This window comes from Perca flavescens, chromosome 10, assembly GCF_004354835.1.
Source record: "Perca flavescens isolate YP-PL-M2 chromosome 10, PFLA_1.0, whole genome shotgun sequence".
Classification (NCBI taxonomy): domain Eukaryota; kingdom Metazoa; phylum Chordata; class Actinopteri; order Perciformes; family Percidae; genus Perca; species Perca flavescens.
In genome coordinates, this window is record NC_041340.1 from 18,536,588 (window position 1) to 18,554,957 (window position 18,370).

The 18,370-nt window shown below is 40.5% G+C and overlaps 2 protein-coding genes across 3 annotated transcripts; one reads left to right on the top strand and one right to left on the bottom strand.

Annotated features, from left to right (window-relative positions):
* Nucleotides 1–857: 857 nt before the first annotated feature.
* Nucleotides 858–8,431, bottom strand: LOC114563120 (zinc-binding protein A33). Its single transcript, XM_028589924.1, has 6 exons — nt 7,758–8,431; nt 6,861–6,956; nt 4,906–5,139; nt 4,634–4,656; nt 4,276–4,391; nt 858–2,573 (listed from the first exon to the last, which is right to left on the bottom strand). Exons 1-6 carry the CDS (start codon nt 8,280–8,282, stop codon nt 1,978–1,980), a joined length of 1,590 nt encoding a protein of 529 aa, XP_028445725.1. The 5' UTR covers nt 8,283–8,431; the 3' UTR covers nt 858–1,977.
* A 7,972-nt stretch (nt 8,432–16,403) lies between these two features.
* On the top strand, nt 16,404–18,369 carry LOC114563122 (endonuclease domain-containing 1 protein). 2 transcript variants are annotated; one of them, XM_028589926.1, is made up of 3 exons: nt 16,404–16,545; nt 16,625–16,943; nt 17,526–18,369. In XM_028589926.1, exons 1-3 carry the CDS (start codon nt 16,421–16,423, stop codon nt 18,135–18,137), a joined length of 1,056 nt encoding a protein of 351 aa, XP_028445727.1. In that variant the 5' UTR covers nt 16,404–16,420; the 3' UTR covers nt 18,138–18,369. The 2 variants fall into 2 exon arrangements, 1 of the variants encoding a protein (XP_028445727.1); XR_003693582.1 differs by lacking the exon at nt 17,526–18,369 and having other exon boundaries at nt 16,457–16,545; nt 16,621–16,706.
* Nucleotide 18,370: the final 1 nt, after the last annotated feature.

The following is an 18,370-nucleotide window of genomic DNA, read 5'->3' on the forward strand; positions in this document are numbered from 1 at the left end:
AACACTAGAACACAAGACCTGAACCAGGACCCGTAAGGGTTCGGATCCACTGTTTATATGGTCAACTGGGTCCGGGTTGGGTCCCAGGTCTGTTTAACATTATGTGTGATACCGGAGTGGAGATCAGACAGGCTGATCATCATAGAAGTTGATTCCAAACGAGCTGCGTTTGTCATGATCCATCACCATGACAGCAAGTGACTTGGAGCTGAAATAACGAGTGAATTACCAATGCTGTTTCAATCATGTTTTTTACCAACTTTCTTGGCAACAAGAGTGGATTACATGCATCATGGCCAGGCACAGGGGAGAAAGCTACTAATGTTACATTAGGTAGGACGGAAAGTTTTGTTTTGACAACTTGTAAATTAACATGAACTTGTTAATACCAATCCGCTGTGAAATTATTTTTTTGGGGTGGGGGGTTTATTATCAGAATGGATCAGAATTGTAAACATAAATCTGTAGACTTAACTTTGTGATTTGTGAAAACGGGCTGTATAAATCAAACCGATTTGACTGGAAAATAACGTTTAATCACTTTTTGAGTCTACCCTAAAAGCTTTGAGGCTGAGGAGGCAGGCTTCTGTATGGTTCATAGAAACTCAGAGTTGTATTATTATAAAGACCACTGAGGAGCAGAGTGATGCTGCATTCAAAGTTACTGTTAGGCACCCTCTGGTGGAATCAAATATATCAACAACAACCTTGTTGTAATGTAATCATTGAAATCTAATGCCAAATATCTAGCCAGTGTTTTCTCTAGTCAAAACTTTCAAAGGCACATTTTTGCAGGGTTGTGTTGTGGTGGGACATTTAAAGGCAAGTGTGCCTTGTAAAGGAAAGGCATATAGAAGTCCTCATTACTTAATTTATTTAGAAAAACTGTCATTAGAATAGCGGGATTGGATACATAACGGCTTAACACAGTAAGACATTGCAGAAAAATTATTTAATAAGATTATGAAGCCTTTTTGCAGAGACCAGTTAAAGTTCTATGGAGTTTTCTTTTTAAACAATGCAATACATTCAGTGTTACTCACTAAAATGCTATGTGTGTACCCTTGAGCTCTAACAAATGTATTGAATGCATTTTTTTCTAAATATTTGCAAAGGCATTGTCAACATTTATGTTTACTAGCAAGTAAATTCCTAGCGCTATTAGGTCATAAACACCACAGGGAACTTTTTGTAATGAATTTAAAATCCAGTAGAAAATCTTATAGAAATGTCTATTCTTTGTTTTTTCTTGGTTTGAAAAGACTAAAACCTACAATGAGTTAGTGTGTCTCTCAGTACTTTTTAATAATACTTAGCCCCAAAGCCCATTCATGTCTATTTGATGTGTAAATCCTTAAATGCATTTTCCCCTCAATCTATAATCAATTACCCCATACAAACAAAGCCAAAACAGGAGTTCAGATGTTTTTGCAAATGTATTAAAAAAAAAAAAAAGTTATATCATAAGACCCCATTTCATGTGATCACCCTTCAGATGTTTCTACAACTTGATTGGAGTCCACCTGTGATAACTTCAATTGATTGGACAAGATTTAAAAAAGGCACACACCTGTCTATATAGAAGGTCTCACAGCTGGCTATGCATGTCAGACCAAAAACTGAGCCATGAGGTCGAAGGAACAGCCTGAATACACTATTCTTTGCAATATAATTGAGGAATAAGATATACTGTATCAGACGTTGGCTACACAGGCAGTTGTAAGTATCATCAATTCACTGTTGGGTTTGGTCTTTTCATAGGATTTGTTGACAATGGCAACAATGTAGAATATCAACAGCCTTGAAAGTGTCATCTGTCTTCTTATTTCAAGTCTTACACGAATGTTTCAGGGTTACCTGCATGTTCATCCCACCACATCATTAACACAGCAAAGTCTTTATGACAAGGCAGATGTGTGAAAGCTCACAAGATGAGTCCATCTAAGTTTATCATCGGCTGAATCCTCTTCTGCAGTTTCATTCAGACTCCTCTGATGAAGAGGACATCTCTCCCCAGTGTGGGGTTACTATGGTGAGCGGCTCCCGGTTGTGTCCGTTGATTATCGGCCAGGGATTAAAGTACGGCAAAACAGGTTCTTTGAATTTGGCATTATAGAAGGTGAAGAGGTGGCTCATGTTTCCTGCATCATAAAACCCTACGTCACCACGATTATAGTCCAGGTAGATCCCAACTCTCCTGGGGGGTTTAGAGGGATATATCAAGCTCTCCTCTGAGTCAGTGCATGCTTCATACTCCCTGGTGCCGTCGCCGTGATCCCTCAGCACCAGGGTCCAGAAACCATCATCTGGGCAGAGGCTGATCTCCTCCTTTCTGTTGACGGAGGCTTTGGCCACACCCAGACCCCATGCTGTCTTGGAGCCCACCTCCACCTCCCAGTAGTGTCTACCAGAGGAGAAGGCTACAGAGCCCAGGACAATGTTGTAGAGAGTGAAGCGCTCTGGGTTGTTGGGCAGGTTGGGCTGGATTTTTCCTACCTGGACGCTGGTGCAACACGGGGATACCCACAGGCAGGGGTAGGCTGTGTCCGGGTCGAGGGTCACTGCTGTGACAGCTAAAGAGGGCCAAAAATAAATAAAAGTTAGAAACGCAACAACAAACGTGTTTACAGAGAATGACCCGAGAAAGGATACTTGGCAGTGACCTTCAACAAGATACTGAATGCCTACCTGCTCAATTAGTGTAAGACGAGCTAGATAAGCGCATCAGCTCCATGGATACAAATAAAATATAAATGATACTGCGTCAAGATGTAACTCCATAGATTAATTCAATCCTTTATTACAGTCTACTGTTACAAAATCAGCAATAATGTATGATTACATGTCATTGGCAAATTACCCAAAATAAGTCTTTGCACACTTGACTTTGACAAAAAACATTTTGAAAGCAGATAGTCATGTTTGAAACTCCTTCTGACAGAGCGGGGGTTATGGCACAGAAGTAGAATTTATAAATCCAGGATAACCAATAAAGCGAGCCTTGACCTAGTCTAATCTGTGCGTGCTGGCTTTGTGCGTTTCACGAAGGCCAAACCAGGCTGAGGAGGAGCAACTAGATCAGTTTGTATAATTGTACAATCCTCCCAAATTGCAATTCACTGGAGAGAACACACATTGTGTGCTAATAATGCCAAATTAAATGCACACGGAAGAGGAAAATACTGTACATGATCCTTTGTTAAAGAATACAAAAATAAATAAATCAACTAAAATAATTAAAAAGGTGTATTGGTCTCTGACCAGTCTGCCATTGTTAGAACCACTAACATGTAAAATAGGGGTGTGCAAAAAAAAACGATTCACATTTGTACCACGATTCAAGCTCTACTGATTCAAAATCGATTCATAGAATTCCAAAAATTGATTCATATTTTTTAATAAAAAAAAAAAATTGTAAGTCTACTGCAATCACATGGCAAAAGTGACTACATAACTACATTTACAAACTGTGAATAGTTTTTTTTTTTTTTTTTTTTTTTTTAAATCAAGAATCGTTTTTTGAATCAAATCTTGAGCCTAAAAATCGATATTGAATCGTGACATTTTCTGAATCGTGCACCCTAATGTAAAATTAAGTCAGTGATGAATAATAATATATAAAGTATTTAAAACACATTTGCAACTGTTTCAGCCTTTTCTAATCATCTCAACAACTGCCACAAAATATTCACCAAACTTCTAACAATATGAACAGCAGTTTTCATACAGCAATATAACCGTAACAATGACTGAATGATGAATAATTATAAAAAATAATGGTCAAAACTTTTAATAATAACAGTGCTTAACTGAACAGCAATATGTACCTGTTGTATTTTAATGCAGGCTAATAAAAATTAGGTAAACTCACTGCTGAGTAAGCAGGAAAGGCTCCAGGATTGATAAATCCTGGCTGTTAGCTGCATAGACTAAATCTCCATGGTTACGTAGGTGCCTCTGCTTTTGTGCAACCAAGTCGAGGCTAAATATCCCGGTTTAATCCCTTACCCTGGTTTTGTGCAATACCCATTGGGTTGATATGAGATGGAACATAAAATGCAAATCACAAAAATGTCTTTTGTACTATAACCAACTTTTTTATTTTTATTTTTTGAAGGAGCACTCCACCAAGTGTACATGTCAACGTCAATGCGCTAGTAATGGGCAGAACTATTACTCAGCCTGTGAAAACAATTATACCAAGTCTTCTGGGATTTTGGAGGAGCTTTGAAGTCTTAGAAACTGATTCAAGTGACTCCAAGTGTGTGTGTGTACCTGGCTGAAAAATTGAGCTCATTTTCCTCCAGGTCCTATACTGCAGAGGTCCCAGGAACTCTCCTGACTGCAGATCCACATCCAGCTCTGGGGGGCGCTCAAAAACGCTCTCAGCCCTGAGAGAGAGAGAGAGAGAGAGAGAGAGAGAGAGAGAGAGAGAGAGAGAGAGAGAGAGAGAGAGAGAGAGAGAGAGAGAGAGAGAGAGAGAGAGAGAGATCCTGTTATAGCAACACTTACAGTTCATTACAAAACAATCCGCCATTACCTTGTGACTTTAGGACAACGGTCACGTAGAGATAAAGAAGGAGAGGAACTCAACAAGAAATCAGTGCTGTGGAATGATCTTGATGATACTCACCCTCCAATGAAATCTTTGATTCCCTGAAACAGAGCAGATCAGAACAAGCCTATGATTACACAATACTTCTGTCTCTGCTATAACATGCAGATAACATTTCTGACTAACTTCTAGAAGAGAGTAACAAAATTATTTGGTAGTTGCCGGCTGGGGTTTTTTCATGCAACTGCTACTTTTTTTTTTTTTTTTTTTTTTATCTATCTAGGTACAGAAATGTGCTATATTAACATGATAACCATCATTCATTCATTCTTCTCGCTCTTCTCCTATACCTTGAGTTGCTTTGGGTTTTCTTCCTCTATCAGTTTGAGGCGAAGCTGGTCAGCCATACTTTCCATTTTGCTGATTTGCTCTGTGGTCTGAGTGAGCGCCTTCTCCAGCTGGTCGAGCTTCTCCTCCTTCTGCTTCTGCAGTTTCTCCTTTATGCGTTCCTCCTCCTCGAGCAGGAACTCCCTCAGAAGGCCAAACTCTGCAGTGACCATCTCCTCCAGATCTCCTGCTCGCTCCTGGAACACAGGGAGGACTCCCATCAGCAAAAACATAGAGAAGATTTTGTTACATTTTTACTCAAGGCTAAAGTGATGGCTCACTATTTAAATATGTAACTTAAACTGAAAGAATGTTGCTTGTGTACATTTATCCACTTCTCTTATTTCATTACAGGCCAAATCACTGAACCACATGGGGGAGGAAACTGCTTTGTTGCTCTTCTGGAAACCAGATGAATGGAGAATGTTGAATTTTAGCAAATAGCCTTGTTTGACTATAAGGAACTGACACTAGTTTTTTCCAATCCTAACGCTTGAATGCTACACAGGGCATATTTTGCAAAGCAGTGGGATTCATAATAACGCAGTTCGGTTTGCAATTCGGGTGGGTTATTCTAGTAGCTAATGTAGGCTTGTACTACAGAGGTCTGGTAAGCTCTCTTCTTCTCCACAACTCAATTTGTTTTACTTTCAAACTTTTCGTCTTGTTGAGGACACTTATCAGACTTTGTGCAGCTCTTTCTGGAGCCACAAAAAGGTGTATACGAGTTGTATCACATATGCTGTAGTATTCCCCTAGACCTGTAAACCAAAATTGATGTTGTTGGAGTTTCCCTTTAATAGAATCAATGCAGCACTTTCTTTTTTTACATTGTTGTATTGGTACTTTAAGGATACTAAAGTACACTGTAGAAATACTTTATTCATTCATAAGAAAGGTAGATAGACCGGTAGAATAATAGGCACTTACAGACACAAACACACAAAAAATACTTAGCAGAAAGACAGATTGGCAAACTTCTTCTCAAACTTGTTGACCCACATCCTGTCATACCGACAGAGAAACAGAGAAGTGAAAATCTGTGAATGTGCACATAAACTGGGTCAAACAGACAGACAGGCACAAAGAAAAAGATACATGCTGAGGATAGAGAAAGACAGTTTGTAGTCTAACCTAGAGCAGAGATTTGTGAAGTTTATCTGCCAGAAACACACCTACACAGCAAACATCCTTCACTCAAATCTTTGTTTAACACACATATAAACACACAACACACCTATTGGGGTGCTGATCTTGTGGAAAAAGCAATCCAGCCTAAACTCAGCCAGCTGTAATATCTCTCGCTGTAAGGGTGTGTGTGTGTGTGTGTGTGTGTGTGTGGCCTGTTAAAGAAGAGATTGTGAAAAAGGCAAACATGACGTGCATGAAATGTTTATTAATCACCTGTTTTTCAGGAAGTAGGGTTGGGTACCGAACCCGGTACTGACCGAATCACATCGGTATTACCGAGTATTGGTTCACGTAAAAGGGAGGACAGAGGGAGGTGTTTAAATTTCTGTCAGTGTAAAATATTCTAAATAAATAACAGAATGTTCTAAGTAAATAGGATAAATAGGTTTGGAATTATTTTTACAACTGAAATATTTTTTTTGTAATTACAGAGGGAAAGTACCGTAAAAAGTATCGTTGGGTACCGGGAACCAAATTTCAGGTACTGATATTGGTTCAGATGCGAAAGCTACCCAACCCTATCAGGAAGGACCTCAGCATTTGCAAAACACGCTGAGTAAAAACCTGTTGTGTCACCACCACCAGTCATAATTAGGACAAGTCATCTGTCATACCTGTCTGTCAGACAGGTAAAGGTGGAGGAATGCAGGTGAATGTTGCTTTTTGACCAGAATTTCTGTTTCTATCTATCTATCTATCTATCTATCTATCTATCTCACACACACACCTTGACGAGAAGGATCTTTTCATTGGTCTGTCTTTGGAAGAGCGTGGCCTCCTCTGTCTGCAGCTGAACCCTCTCTAGAGCGACAGACAGCTTATCCTGCAGCAGAAATAGACAATCACATGTTAAACATTGTTAAAAAGTGGTGTTGCTAAACCAGATTATAGGCTACTTATACAAGTTCATAGGATTGGTGACTTTTCTCTGAACAACGTCATCTTTAATGAGAGTCATATGTCCACCCTTTCCTAAACTGACTGTTTGAATTTATGACCTACAAATTCAAACAAAATGGGAACCAGCAGCAGAAAAACATGAGAGGCCTCTCAGAGGGAGTCTCCAAACAAACTGCTGATGGTCAGCTGCAGGGTTAAAAGTGTAGGGCAGTTACAGGAGCTCACACTGTTCTGCTGAATTCCTGTAAAAAACAAAATTCCTACTTTAAGGCTGCCAGGGGCAAACAGGGAGTCTGCTTATAAAAAAAAGAAAAAGAAAAAAAAAACTTCTATTCATAGCATCTGCTCTGTTAAAGCCCTGTTCGTTTGTTTTTAAATGCTGGAGCAAATGTGTTCATTTAATAAATACAATCTCAATAAACCTGCTTTGATTTAACATTTAGGAATGTTTTTCAAACGAGATAGGCCTAACTTTCTTTCCAAGATCAGGGGGAGGAGTGTTAGATGAGGATGAGCATGGCACTCCCTGAAACTTAAAGTTTAGTGATCGAGAATTAAGTTGATCAAATAATGATGTCAAGAAAGTCATAACCAAGTCTACTTTATCTCAGGAAGAGGTCCGTGTGAACTTGGTTTTAAGATGAGATTCTGCCACCTTCGGCCTAAACAGACAGAGCTGTATCGGAAGGGAACGTGTGTCTAAACTCAGCCAATGGGACAGTACCTTGTAGTTTTCAAAGGCCTCGGTAATGGGGATGACATTGTGGGTCTTGTGGTCCCGGGACATGCCGCACACCAGACAGATAGGGAGCTGGTCGTCCTCACAGTACAACTTCAGCTTCTCCTCGTGCTCCTCGCACATATCCATGCCCGTACCCAGGCGCGGCCAGTGGCCGACGGACGAGGCCAGGCTGCTCATGCTGGACCCGAGCTCCCGTTCCTCCGGCTCCTCCAGCTCACCCTCGTATTGCCATCCGGTTACCCCCGCGGCTGGGTCCATGGCCCGGGCTCTCCGCACACTGTCCACGACGTTGCACAGAAGCGAGTTGGGTCGCAGTTTACGGCCGCTCGACTTTCTACACTTTGGGCAACTCGACAACTCGTCCGCCTTGGCCTCCCAGCACTGGATGATGCACACCTGGCAGAAGTGGTGTCCGCACTCGAGGATCACCGGATCGTGGAACAGCTCCAAACACACCGGGCAGGTGAGCTCCGAGTGTAGTTCCTCAATCGCGTTGGCATCCGCCATTCTCGGCTGCGAACATAGCCCTAAAACAGAAACGTCCGATGGCAACAAAGTAACGAGAAAGACTAGACCGCTCTTCCGTTCACAGAGAGGGAGTGGTCTAGCTGACAGCAGAGCCAAGTTTTTTTTTTTTTTTTTCACGGAAGAGACCGGAGGCGTGCAGCAACAGGCTTTACAGCTACTTTACATGACAGGGCATAGCTTACGGTCTCTATAGCTTATTGCTTTAGAGAACAATTAGGCCTGTAAGCATTAAGAAGAACTTGGGTAGCCAGGATGTTAAAAATCTCTAAGAGATATTTTATTTAGTTTAGCATATCAGGTGCAGGAGGGATTTATTTCTGATAAACCGTATGAAGTGTCCCTTATGTGTCGATGAAATTCTTTAAAAAGCCTCTTGTTTCAGCTACAAAATGCATCTTTTATAATATGATGCATTGCTGTAGATCAAACTACCCAACAGTAAATTAGTTAAAATTAGCACAACCCTGAACACCTTCAGGAGAGAGGTTACTCAGAGGAAACTTCTTGTCTGTTTGTCCGTGCGTAGCCTACCTGCTGCGTTGATTTTTATAGAGATAATAATATAATATATAAAATCAATGAATCAACATAAACCTCCAGCTGTGTTTCAATGTGCTCTAGAAATAAACTTTAGCCTACTAAATTACTTAACTTTACTTACTTACTATAAACAATTGACAATAAATGTTTATTTTATGTTTTTAATCTTCAGCGATTGTTCCCTGATCGATTTCTGATGGTTCTCTGTATGTCTTTAAAAAAAAAAAAAGTTAAAACTTCAGAGAACATCACAGAACGTTCTCTGGAGGTTCTCTGATTTTTTTTTTTATCTTCAGAGAATGTTCAGGGAACGTTCCCTGAAGGTTAACGGGTTCAACGTTAAGGATTGTTTTCAAACTGAAAAAAAAATCTTTAGGGAATGTTCTCTGATGGTTACGGTGTGTGTGTGTGTGTGTGTGTGTGTGTGTGTGTGTGTGTGTGTGTGTGTGTGTGTGTGTGTGTGTGTGTGTGTGTGTGATGTAGGGTTGGGTATTGTTTTTTTTTTTTTCGATTCCGGTGCTAAATCGATACTTTTAAAACGGTGCCGGTGCCTAAATGGTGCCTGAACCGGTACGTTTCAATAAAGTTAAAAAAAAGAAGAAAAACAACAGTCAGTGACTTGTTTATTGCTAAGGCCATGGTCAAAATTAAAGATTTAATAATAATGTAATAACTATAACAATAACTTATTTCACCAGTAAATTGCTGTTGAACCCCAGATGGGAAAAGGGTATTTTACAATTACTGTCAATGCACCACGAGGCTACCTGTTTTAAGTGAATCTGTGTTGTTTAATTCCGACAATGGCAGCTGCAAGTGAACGCACCGTCTGTGTTGTTTAATTCCGACAACGGCAGCTGCGAGTGAACGCACCGTCTGTGTTGTTTAATTCCGACAACGGCAGCTGCGAGTGAACGCACCGTCTGTGTTGTTTAATTCCGACCATATAAACATACTGTATATCTATGAATTGCGACAACGGCAGCTGCTGCGCTGCAGAGCAGACTGTTACATCCCGCTGTTGAAGTCCTCCACAGTGAAATACAGTCACACTTTACACTGTTTAACGTTAGCTGTCAGCATTTTAACCGTGATTAATCCAGCTGCTAGCTAAAGGTAGGCTAACGTTACATGCTGTCAGGTGTAGTGTAAAGTCGAGCACCGAAATGAAGCACCGAAACTTTCGTTCTTATTCGGTCTCGTTACTACCGTTTACGTCAGCACCGGTTCCCTATTGGCACCGAGTTTCGGTACCCAACCCTAGTGTCATGGGAATAGAACCAGAAATGCTGGTCAAAAAGCAGCATTCACCTGCATACCTCATCTTTACCTGTCTGACAGACAGGAATGACGGATGACTTGTCCCTTGTGTGTGTGTGTGTGTGTGTGCGTGTGCGTGTGTGTGTGTGTGTTTGCGTGCGCGTGTGCTTGTGCGTCACTTTGCTGTCACTTAGATACGTAGGCCTACTGGTTAAACAAACTGTTTTGCAGCTTTGTGTATACATTTGTATTACTTCTCATGTATGCATATACATTTACCACATACCTGTTTACATTCCGGTTGAATTCAGTTTATTCATTTGCAAAAACTGTCTACACAAACTTCTATTGGCATATATATTACTTTAATAATATTATGCTTATATTTTATTTTACTTTTACTGCTACTTAATGAATATCATTGGAATGAGCCCAAGATCCAAGATTTCATTGTCAACGACTGCTTCTTGTAATTGTTGTTCACATGACAATAAATAACTTAAGAAATTTAAAATATAAGAATCAGCCCCCACTCCCCACATATTTCCGTAATGTAGGGCTCAGCAGCTCTCCAATGTGAGGAAACCGAAACTATGGTAATTCCTGTCACCACCGGCTGCAAATGCAGTGTTATTATTCACAAACCAGTTTCACTGACCTGCCCATAGCTTCTGTGTCCTAGTCAGCCTGCTGCCCGGTGTCATGTCTCTGAGTGCTCACTAGATGGCCATAATAAACAGTCAAGTCAAGTTTATTTCATCCATAAAAATGGAAATGACAGCGCTCATACTCGCCTTAATGCCCATAAAAAGCATAAATACAATACATAAATACAGTACAGAAATGATAAAAATGTACGTTTAAAGTGCTTGTTGTGCTGTCTGATAGTCTGAGGTATAAAAGAGAGAGCATACTGCTTAGTTCATGTCACAGGAGGCCTTAGCCTACCACTACGTTTCATAACCCTGCCAATCAAATTACCATGAAGAGGGAGACCCGGGTCGCAATAAGTGTCTTCCAACACTCAAAGATACATGATTCATACAATCATGTATCTCCTTTTTATCAATGATCATATCCTGGAATTTCTCCTCAGGCAACCTATTTATGACCAAATGTTCAAGCACTGTTCATAATTTCTGCATTGTTATATGCTATGCATTTTTAAATGTGCCACCATTAGTTGTGGCCACCTGCAATAGAAACCAAATTCATGTTTAAATGTTATTTTTGAGAAGTGAATTTGGTGTTGAGGAGAGTTGTTCTTTCTAGAGAATCGTTAAAAAATTAACAATAAAGTGTGTTCAGAATTTTATCTTGAAAGTAACAAAAAAGGGTCGCACCCTCTGGCCCCATATGCATTTCTTTTATTTCTTTTTCTTCTTTTTTTATGTAGATAACATTTCAGCCTTCTGCAAAATCATTGATTGAGTCATTGATTTTGAAGAAGGCCTGGACAGAGTGTGTAGCACTTTTTTCTTACTTCCAAATCTACTTCCAGTGATCAGCACTCACTACAACCCTTGGTGTGCGATAGTTTTCTATATTATATCCAGAACAGGATCTAACATGATCTAACACAAAAACCTTTTTAATCAATCCTATTGCTGCTATGATACTCATAATAAGACTCTGTAGTATTAGTACTTTAAGTATAGTTCTGCCCACCCTGATGTACATTATGGTCTCAAATCTACCTACTGGCCTTTATTTGTAGTGTACATCACTCTGGTTCCCACTATATTTACATCCTCTCTACAAACTAACTATTCCTGAATACAGCAAGAAATATAACAAATTGGAGCAGAACAACAGAAACCGAGGATTTTCCCACAAACCGATCAAGCACACAACGAAATAAAGAAGGCACAACCTTTGGTAAAATAACAGTTGAGAAATAACGGAAGTACTTTATGAATCGTTTTTATCTTCCAGAAAAAATTTCTGGTTCCCACAATGCAATGAGGGGACTTTTGGTGAGAGAATAGAGACCACACAGAAACTAGAGGGAGACAGAAAAGGAAACTTGCTGACTTGCCCAGAGGAGTGTTTGTGTATAATGATACCGATTAACAAAAGACTGCCAATAAACATCTCAGGATGCATTTAACAACTCCCAGAGACCGTTTAGGACAGTACCATATAAATGCAAGAATCAAAACGAGTGTTCACCTCGAGCAACACCGCAATCCATAAAGAGCTCTGCGTCATGCAAGGTACTCATGGTTTTTCCACACCTTTAAGTCTCCTATGATACTTCATCTTTTTAGACAAAGTGTGGGAAAGCTGGGGACAGACGCTCTGCAGGGAAATGCTGCAACATCTCAAAAGGTCTGTAAGTCCCTCCAGCTATAAAAACCTTGTCATGGAGGGGACATATACAAGACAAGACAACAACAACAACGTCTACAACAGTCATCTACCAGACACTGCACTGCCCATTCCTGTAGTTTTTTTATTTTTTTTTTTTATCCCTAACATTAGACCTGGAAGATATCGAACTAAGATATAAGCTATTCTAGTCAAGAATAAATACAGTCAGTCTTGATGGTCAGTTTATGTTATGCAGTGCATCTTCTTTTTCTCCACCTGGCCACTACCACCGAATGATTAAACCCTAGAAACAAGATGATCTCCACCTCAGCTGACTAATGAAAAAATGATATGCAGTGATTGCTTCCCAGAAGGCATCCTGACTAATTGTTAACAGGGGAAGTTTGACACCCACTGGGTTCCTGCTGTCAGTAGGCCTATATATAACAGGAAACCTTGATAGCCCTCAACCGCCTTCACTCCAGATGTTGAAGTCACATATAGGAAATTTAGGTTTTATTTAACTCTGGACTTGTGTTTGAGAGGATTTCTGTCAGCAAAGTCTGTGTTCGCCGGCATCTCTTTTCAGCAGGCTTACAGCTGACCACGATGTCTCAAAGGAAGATGCTGCAATTCTCCACAGGAGCTCTGCTTCTTCTCCTTCCCTGGTTTGGTGGCCTGGTCCTTGGAGAGATCAGCGATGACTTCTCCCAGTGCCTTGATTTCTTCTATAATGAAACTCCACCAAAGGGTATCAATGCAGCAGGATACCAGCCAATATGCCAGCGCTACAAAAACCAGTACCACTTTGCCAGTTTGTATCACCGCCAGCATCGTGCACCATTGTACTCTGCGTACATACTCAGTCCTGCAGATGGCAAACGGCCATCACCCATTTGGAAGTACGAACCACAGGTGAGTAAGAAAACGCTTTAAAGACTAACTGTACTCTGTTGAGCATTACTTTGTTCAGTATCATTTGTTTAGCTATGCTGAGATTAACACCCAGTTGCCAGTTTATTCGTTTTATAGTCATTATTATCTTGTCCCCCTACTACGCCATTTATATCAACGAGGATAGGCTAACAACATCACCAACTACATGTGCCAAAAGTCGAATCAACACCTCTTTAAAAAAGTTTCAACTTTATCATTAACCTTCAAGAAGATAGGATTTTGCTGGACTGTTGTTCTGCATTGGTTTTTAGATATCTGTACCTAATAAACTGGAAACTGAGTGTACACTGTGATTATATAGATTAGCAGGAAAAAATTGTGTCCTGACAGTAAAGTAAAGCAAAGCTTCTCTTTGGTTATTGTTATTTTGCAACAGAGCATTACTTCCTTTTGGTTGGTAAACTCACAGGTGTTTTTCTATCATGGCATTAATGTGTCGAAATAATTTAGATTTCACACATATCAGCATTCCCATGTAGACCTAGTTGGAATTTGTGTTGACATTTTAAGGCTATAAAAGAAAATGTGACAGAACAGTCAAAGTTTCTATTTGTCATTGTGGTCTATGTGTGATTGGCACAATGACGTTTTTACCATTATCTTAAAACAGACGCAGCCTCTTTCAAACTGTAAATACAAAAATGCTGCCACACATTATCTTTTCTCTGGTGAGGTGAAAAAGAAAGGAAAGTGGAATTTCACAACTTCTGTTTTCATTATCGTTTCTCTACAGGAGTGATTCAGTCGCACACCAAATATGATAAGATATGATAAACGTTATTGTCTGTGACAAAGCAACATAAACTTCTCCTTTTGTCAAGGCTCAACATCAAACAAACAATGCATATTTAAAACCCATTTAAATAGGTCAAATAGGACTAAAACTGTTAAAACTACCGTTGACAACAATAGCGTCAATAGATCAGGGTACAGAGCCTATTTTAATTTGTTCAGGGTGATTAACATAAAGGAAAGAGGATTTTTTTGTAGATGTTTTTCCAGGCCAGTGGGACTTATAGCGTCAACCTGATGGCAGTAACTGAAAGGGTTGGTGAAGGGGGTGAAAGGGGTCTTTTGTGTACACAGACTTATATTCACATCACTATTCAAATCAATAAGTAACAAAATACTCTTTTGTAGCTTCTGAACAGTGACATGTGTGTCTCTCTCTCTCTCTCTGTCATTAAGTTGGTGTTTTCCGGTGCCAGCTCAGAGATGGATCACTTCCATACCCCTGTAGATCAGAATGTGGTTGAGAGTCAGGCGGTGCTTGACGACTACAGGAACTCCAACTTCAGCAAGGGTCATCTCAATCCCAGCATGCACGAGAAGACAAAAGAAGGCCGTGAGGCCACCTTCACCCTGACAAACATTGTCCCTCAGCGAGCGGGCTCCAACTCTGGCCCATGGAACGTTCTGGAGAATGAGGTGTTGAACAAATTCAATCGCTTCTGCAAGGGGTCGATGTATGTGATCACCGGAGCCATGCCTTATGAGTCTGAATCCCGCTGGATCAATAACAGGGTGTCTGTTCCTGAGTACATGTGGTCTGCCTACTGCTGTCCGTCCTACAGATCTGACCTCCCTGACTCGGTGAAGCCCTTTTTCCCCACATATGCTGCTGTGGGAAGGAATGACCGGAACAGTGGAGAGGAGATTGTGCCAGTTAATGTCAAAGCAAGGGCCTCAATCAGGGGCTATGATGTGAGGCGAATGTCTTTAGAGACTCTGGAGGGCATCCTGGCACAAAGGCTGGCCATGCCCATCAGTCTGTTTGATGGGCAGTGTGAGTAGCAAAGGGGAAAAGCTTAAGTTCCTTGTTGAAATCAAAGGCTTCCTGCTATGGGTGTTTACTGCAGTAGTCATGTACAGCACATCTCTTAATTTTTAATTACTGAATGAGTGATTTACCAGGACATGATTATAATCTCCTGGTGGGTTGATTTTAATTCATCTGATGATTAGTCTTTTTTAAAATACATATTTTTCCCTTTGTCAAAGTCATCTTGTAACATGTTCAACTAATCATGATTTTACTAATAAAACCAGATTGAAATGGATAAAGAGCCTTCTGATGGGACAAATCATGTTCATTTTATTGTAGATGCTTACATTCTTCACACAAATGCAAACACCTTCGAATAAAATGGTTGCACATTTTGTAATAATGTGTACATAAATAGTCCTGCAGCAGGCCAACTGGATGTATGAACCACAAAAATACTGTGTGGCATGCAAAAGCAGCCATTTACTGTGGTGTGTTAAAGAAACTTTGTCAGTTTTTTTTAGCTCAGCAACAACTACCCTCTCATGTATTGCCAGATGAACCTAATGGGGGGGCCCTGAGGCAAAATTAGCTAATGGGCATCTATTCATTCCCTCCGAATGTACCCCACTCTCTATGCAATGTGTAAATTTTTTCTGCGGTGGAAAACTACATGGCTCCAGGCTGGATGTGTGGTATTTTAAATAAACACAAACATATTCAGGAATATGCTACATTTAGGCACAAAACCAAAAAAAAAATTAAGGTTAACAAACAATTTTGACACAGGGACCCTTTAGGCAGTATGTTGTGTTTTAGAGGTGTATCTTTCCCAAACACATTTTTAATTAAATCAACACAAAACAGCAGATACACTGTGAGACTGGAGCTGTTGGGACACCTGGTATATATACTGAAAATAATATTTCACTCCTCTGTTTTCCCTACAAAAATCAATTTGAGACGGGTGCTTTCTTCACAGCCATATTAATTATAAAATGTCTCAAAAAGAGAATATTAACTTTGTTTTTTCAGCCACCAGTGGTTTGTTAGTAAGGTGGATGGCAGTGGTGGAGGTATAAGTCAGTGTAGCCATTTTGTGATAAGCAGGGAGTGAAAAATTCAATTGAAGAAATCCAATGTAAATTAACATATGTAAACCATGTGTTATATACTTGGTACTTGGTGTACTTGGTGTTAGTTTTAGCTTGACTTTGAGAAGGGGTGTGACATCCTTAACCAAGAGAGGAAGTGATGAGCGAAGCTGTAACATGGTTACATCATGTCGTGCTTTTTTGGGCTGATAGTATCCCACCAACCTCAGAGGCTGAACGGAGAGTTTTTAACTAAAGAGCTGCAAGGAGGTTTGGAGTTGGTGTTCTACTCAGCTTGTAGGAAAACATCTTGGTAAGTTTGAGTTTGAGAAGGTATCTGGAGCAAACTGTGTGTTCGTTGCCTGCTGATAAGCATCTCTTTCTCCAGCCAGGTTCCTGCTCAAGCTGTTCCAAAGAAAGATGCTGCAAATGTCAACAGGAGCTCTGCTTCTTCTCCTTCCCTGGTTTGGTGGCCTGGTACTTGGAGAGATCAGCAATGACTTCTCCCAGTGCCTCAATTTCTTCTATAAAAAAACTCCTCCAGAGGGTATCAATGCAGCAGGATACCAGCCAATATGCCAGCGCTACAAAAACCAGTACCACTTTGCCAGTTTGTATCACCGTCAGCATCGTGCCCCATTGTACTCTGCGTACATACTCAGTCCTGCTGATGGCAAACGGCCATCACCCATTTGGAAGTACGAACCACAGGTAAGCAACAAAACTCTGTGTGATATGTAAGAGCAGCCATTTTCTTTGAAGACTAACTGTACTGTGAGATTTCACAAAACATCCTTTATACTAGTGCAAATGAATTCACATTTGTTCTATTGAAGTGTTGTAGAGTTAAGAGTATCTACTGTATATTAATCATAAATGGTTGGAAGTGCTGCCTTAGCATGTCGATCTAATGGCAATTTAGTATTGGGCTGTAAGATGGTGATGGTAAATGTGTGAGAGAGAACGAGCACTTCCTGTTAAATACTCAAAGTGCCATTGTGGTCAATGTGTGACTTGTGCAAATTCAAAAACTGCATTGCAATTCTCTCTTTCTCTCTCGAACTGTTTTATAGAGAAATTACTCTATGTCTTATTTAAGACGAAATTAAGTAGCATTGTATCCATTTTGTTTTAATTTAATTTTCCAATAGCTGACTGACTCAATAACACACCTGTTTACACAACAGAAGTATACACACACGCACACACACACTGACTAAACTCAACAACAAGCAGCAAGACACTCTACACATCCTCTTAAACATGGTATCTCTGTCTTCCTTTGTTTTTAAGCTAGTGTCTTACAAAGCCAGCCCAGAAATGCAGCCTTTCACAACCCCAAATACAGTCTACTCGGATGTGATGAAGAGCCAGGCAGTGGGTCAGGACTACGCACACTCTGGCTTCACCAAGGGCCATCTCAATCCTAGCATGCACCAGAAGACAATTGTGGACCGTGAGGCCACCTTCACCCTGACAAACATTGTCCCTCAGCAGAGAGGCTCCAACGAAGGCACCTGGGCCCCACTAGAAAAGGAGGTGTTGGAAAGATCCAAGGCTTTCTGCAAGAGGTCGATGTATGTGATCAGCGGAGCCATGCCTTATGAGTCTGAATCCCGCTGGATCAATAACAGGGTGTCTGTTCCTGAGTACATGTGGTCTGCCTACTGCTGTCCGTCCTACAGATCTGACCTCCCTGACTCGGTGAAGCCCTTTTTCCCCACATATGCTGCTGTGGGAAGGAATGACCGCAACAGTGGAGAGGAGATTGTGCCGCTGGATCCCAAAGCGGACACCCGCGTTCGAGGCTATGATGTGAGGCAGATGTCCTTAGAGACCTTAGAGGGCATCTTGAAAACAAGGCTGAAAATGCCAGTCAGTCTGTTTAAAGGGCACTGTAAGTAACAAAGGGTGAGGACATCTAGTAAACTTAGCCAGGGTTCTTATGGGTCACTAAGTACAACATACCCCCAAAAAAAAAAAAAGACTAAAAAAGTCTTAAAGAGACTCCCTCACTAGTTAATTAATGAATACATGTTTAATTAAAATGTCTGGCTGTCTCTGGTCGAGAATGAATATATTCTTGAATGTTTACTAACTTCATGATTTTCCAATAAAACAACAAAGAAGAACCTTAT

What these genes read in the sequence shown, in the direction of transcription:
- LOC114563120 (XM_028589924.1), bottom strand. Translation starts at nt 8,282, where the DNA reads ATGGCGGATGCCAACGCGATTGAGGAACTACACTCGGAGCTCACCTGC. An exon ending in AAAAGATCCTTCTCGTCAAG is followed by an intron (nt 5,140 to 6,860) that starts GTGTGTGTGTGA and finishes CCTGTGTTCCAG; the next exon opens with GAGCGAGCAGGAGATCTGGA. An exon ending in GAGCTCAATTTTTCAGCCAG is followed by an intron (nt 2,574 to 4,275) that starts GTACACACACAC and finishes GGCCCTCTTTAG; the next exon opens with CTGTCACAGCAGTGACCCTC.
- LOC114563122 (XM_028589926.1), top strand. Translation starts at nt 16,421, where the DNA reads ATGTCGTGCTTTTTTGGGCTGATAGTATCCCACCAACCTCAGAGGCTG. An exon ending in GCTTGTAGGAAAACATCTTG is followed by an intron (nt 16,546 to 16,624) that starts GTAAGTTTGAGT and finishes TTCTCCAGCCAG; the next exon opens with GTTCCTGCTCAAGCTGTTCC. An exon ending in TTTGGAAGTACGAACCACAG is followed by an intron (nt 16,944 to 17,525) that starts GTAAGCAACAAA and finishes TTTGTTTTTAAG; the next exon opens with CTAGTGTCTTACAAAGCCAG.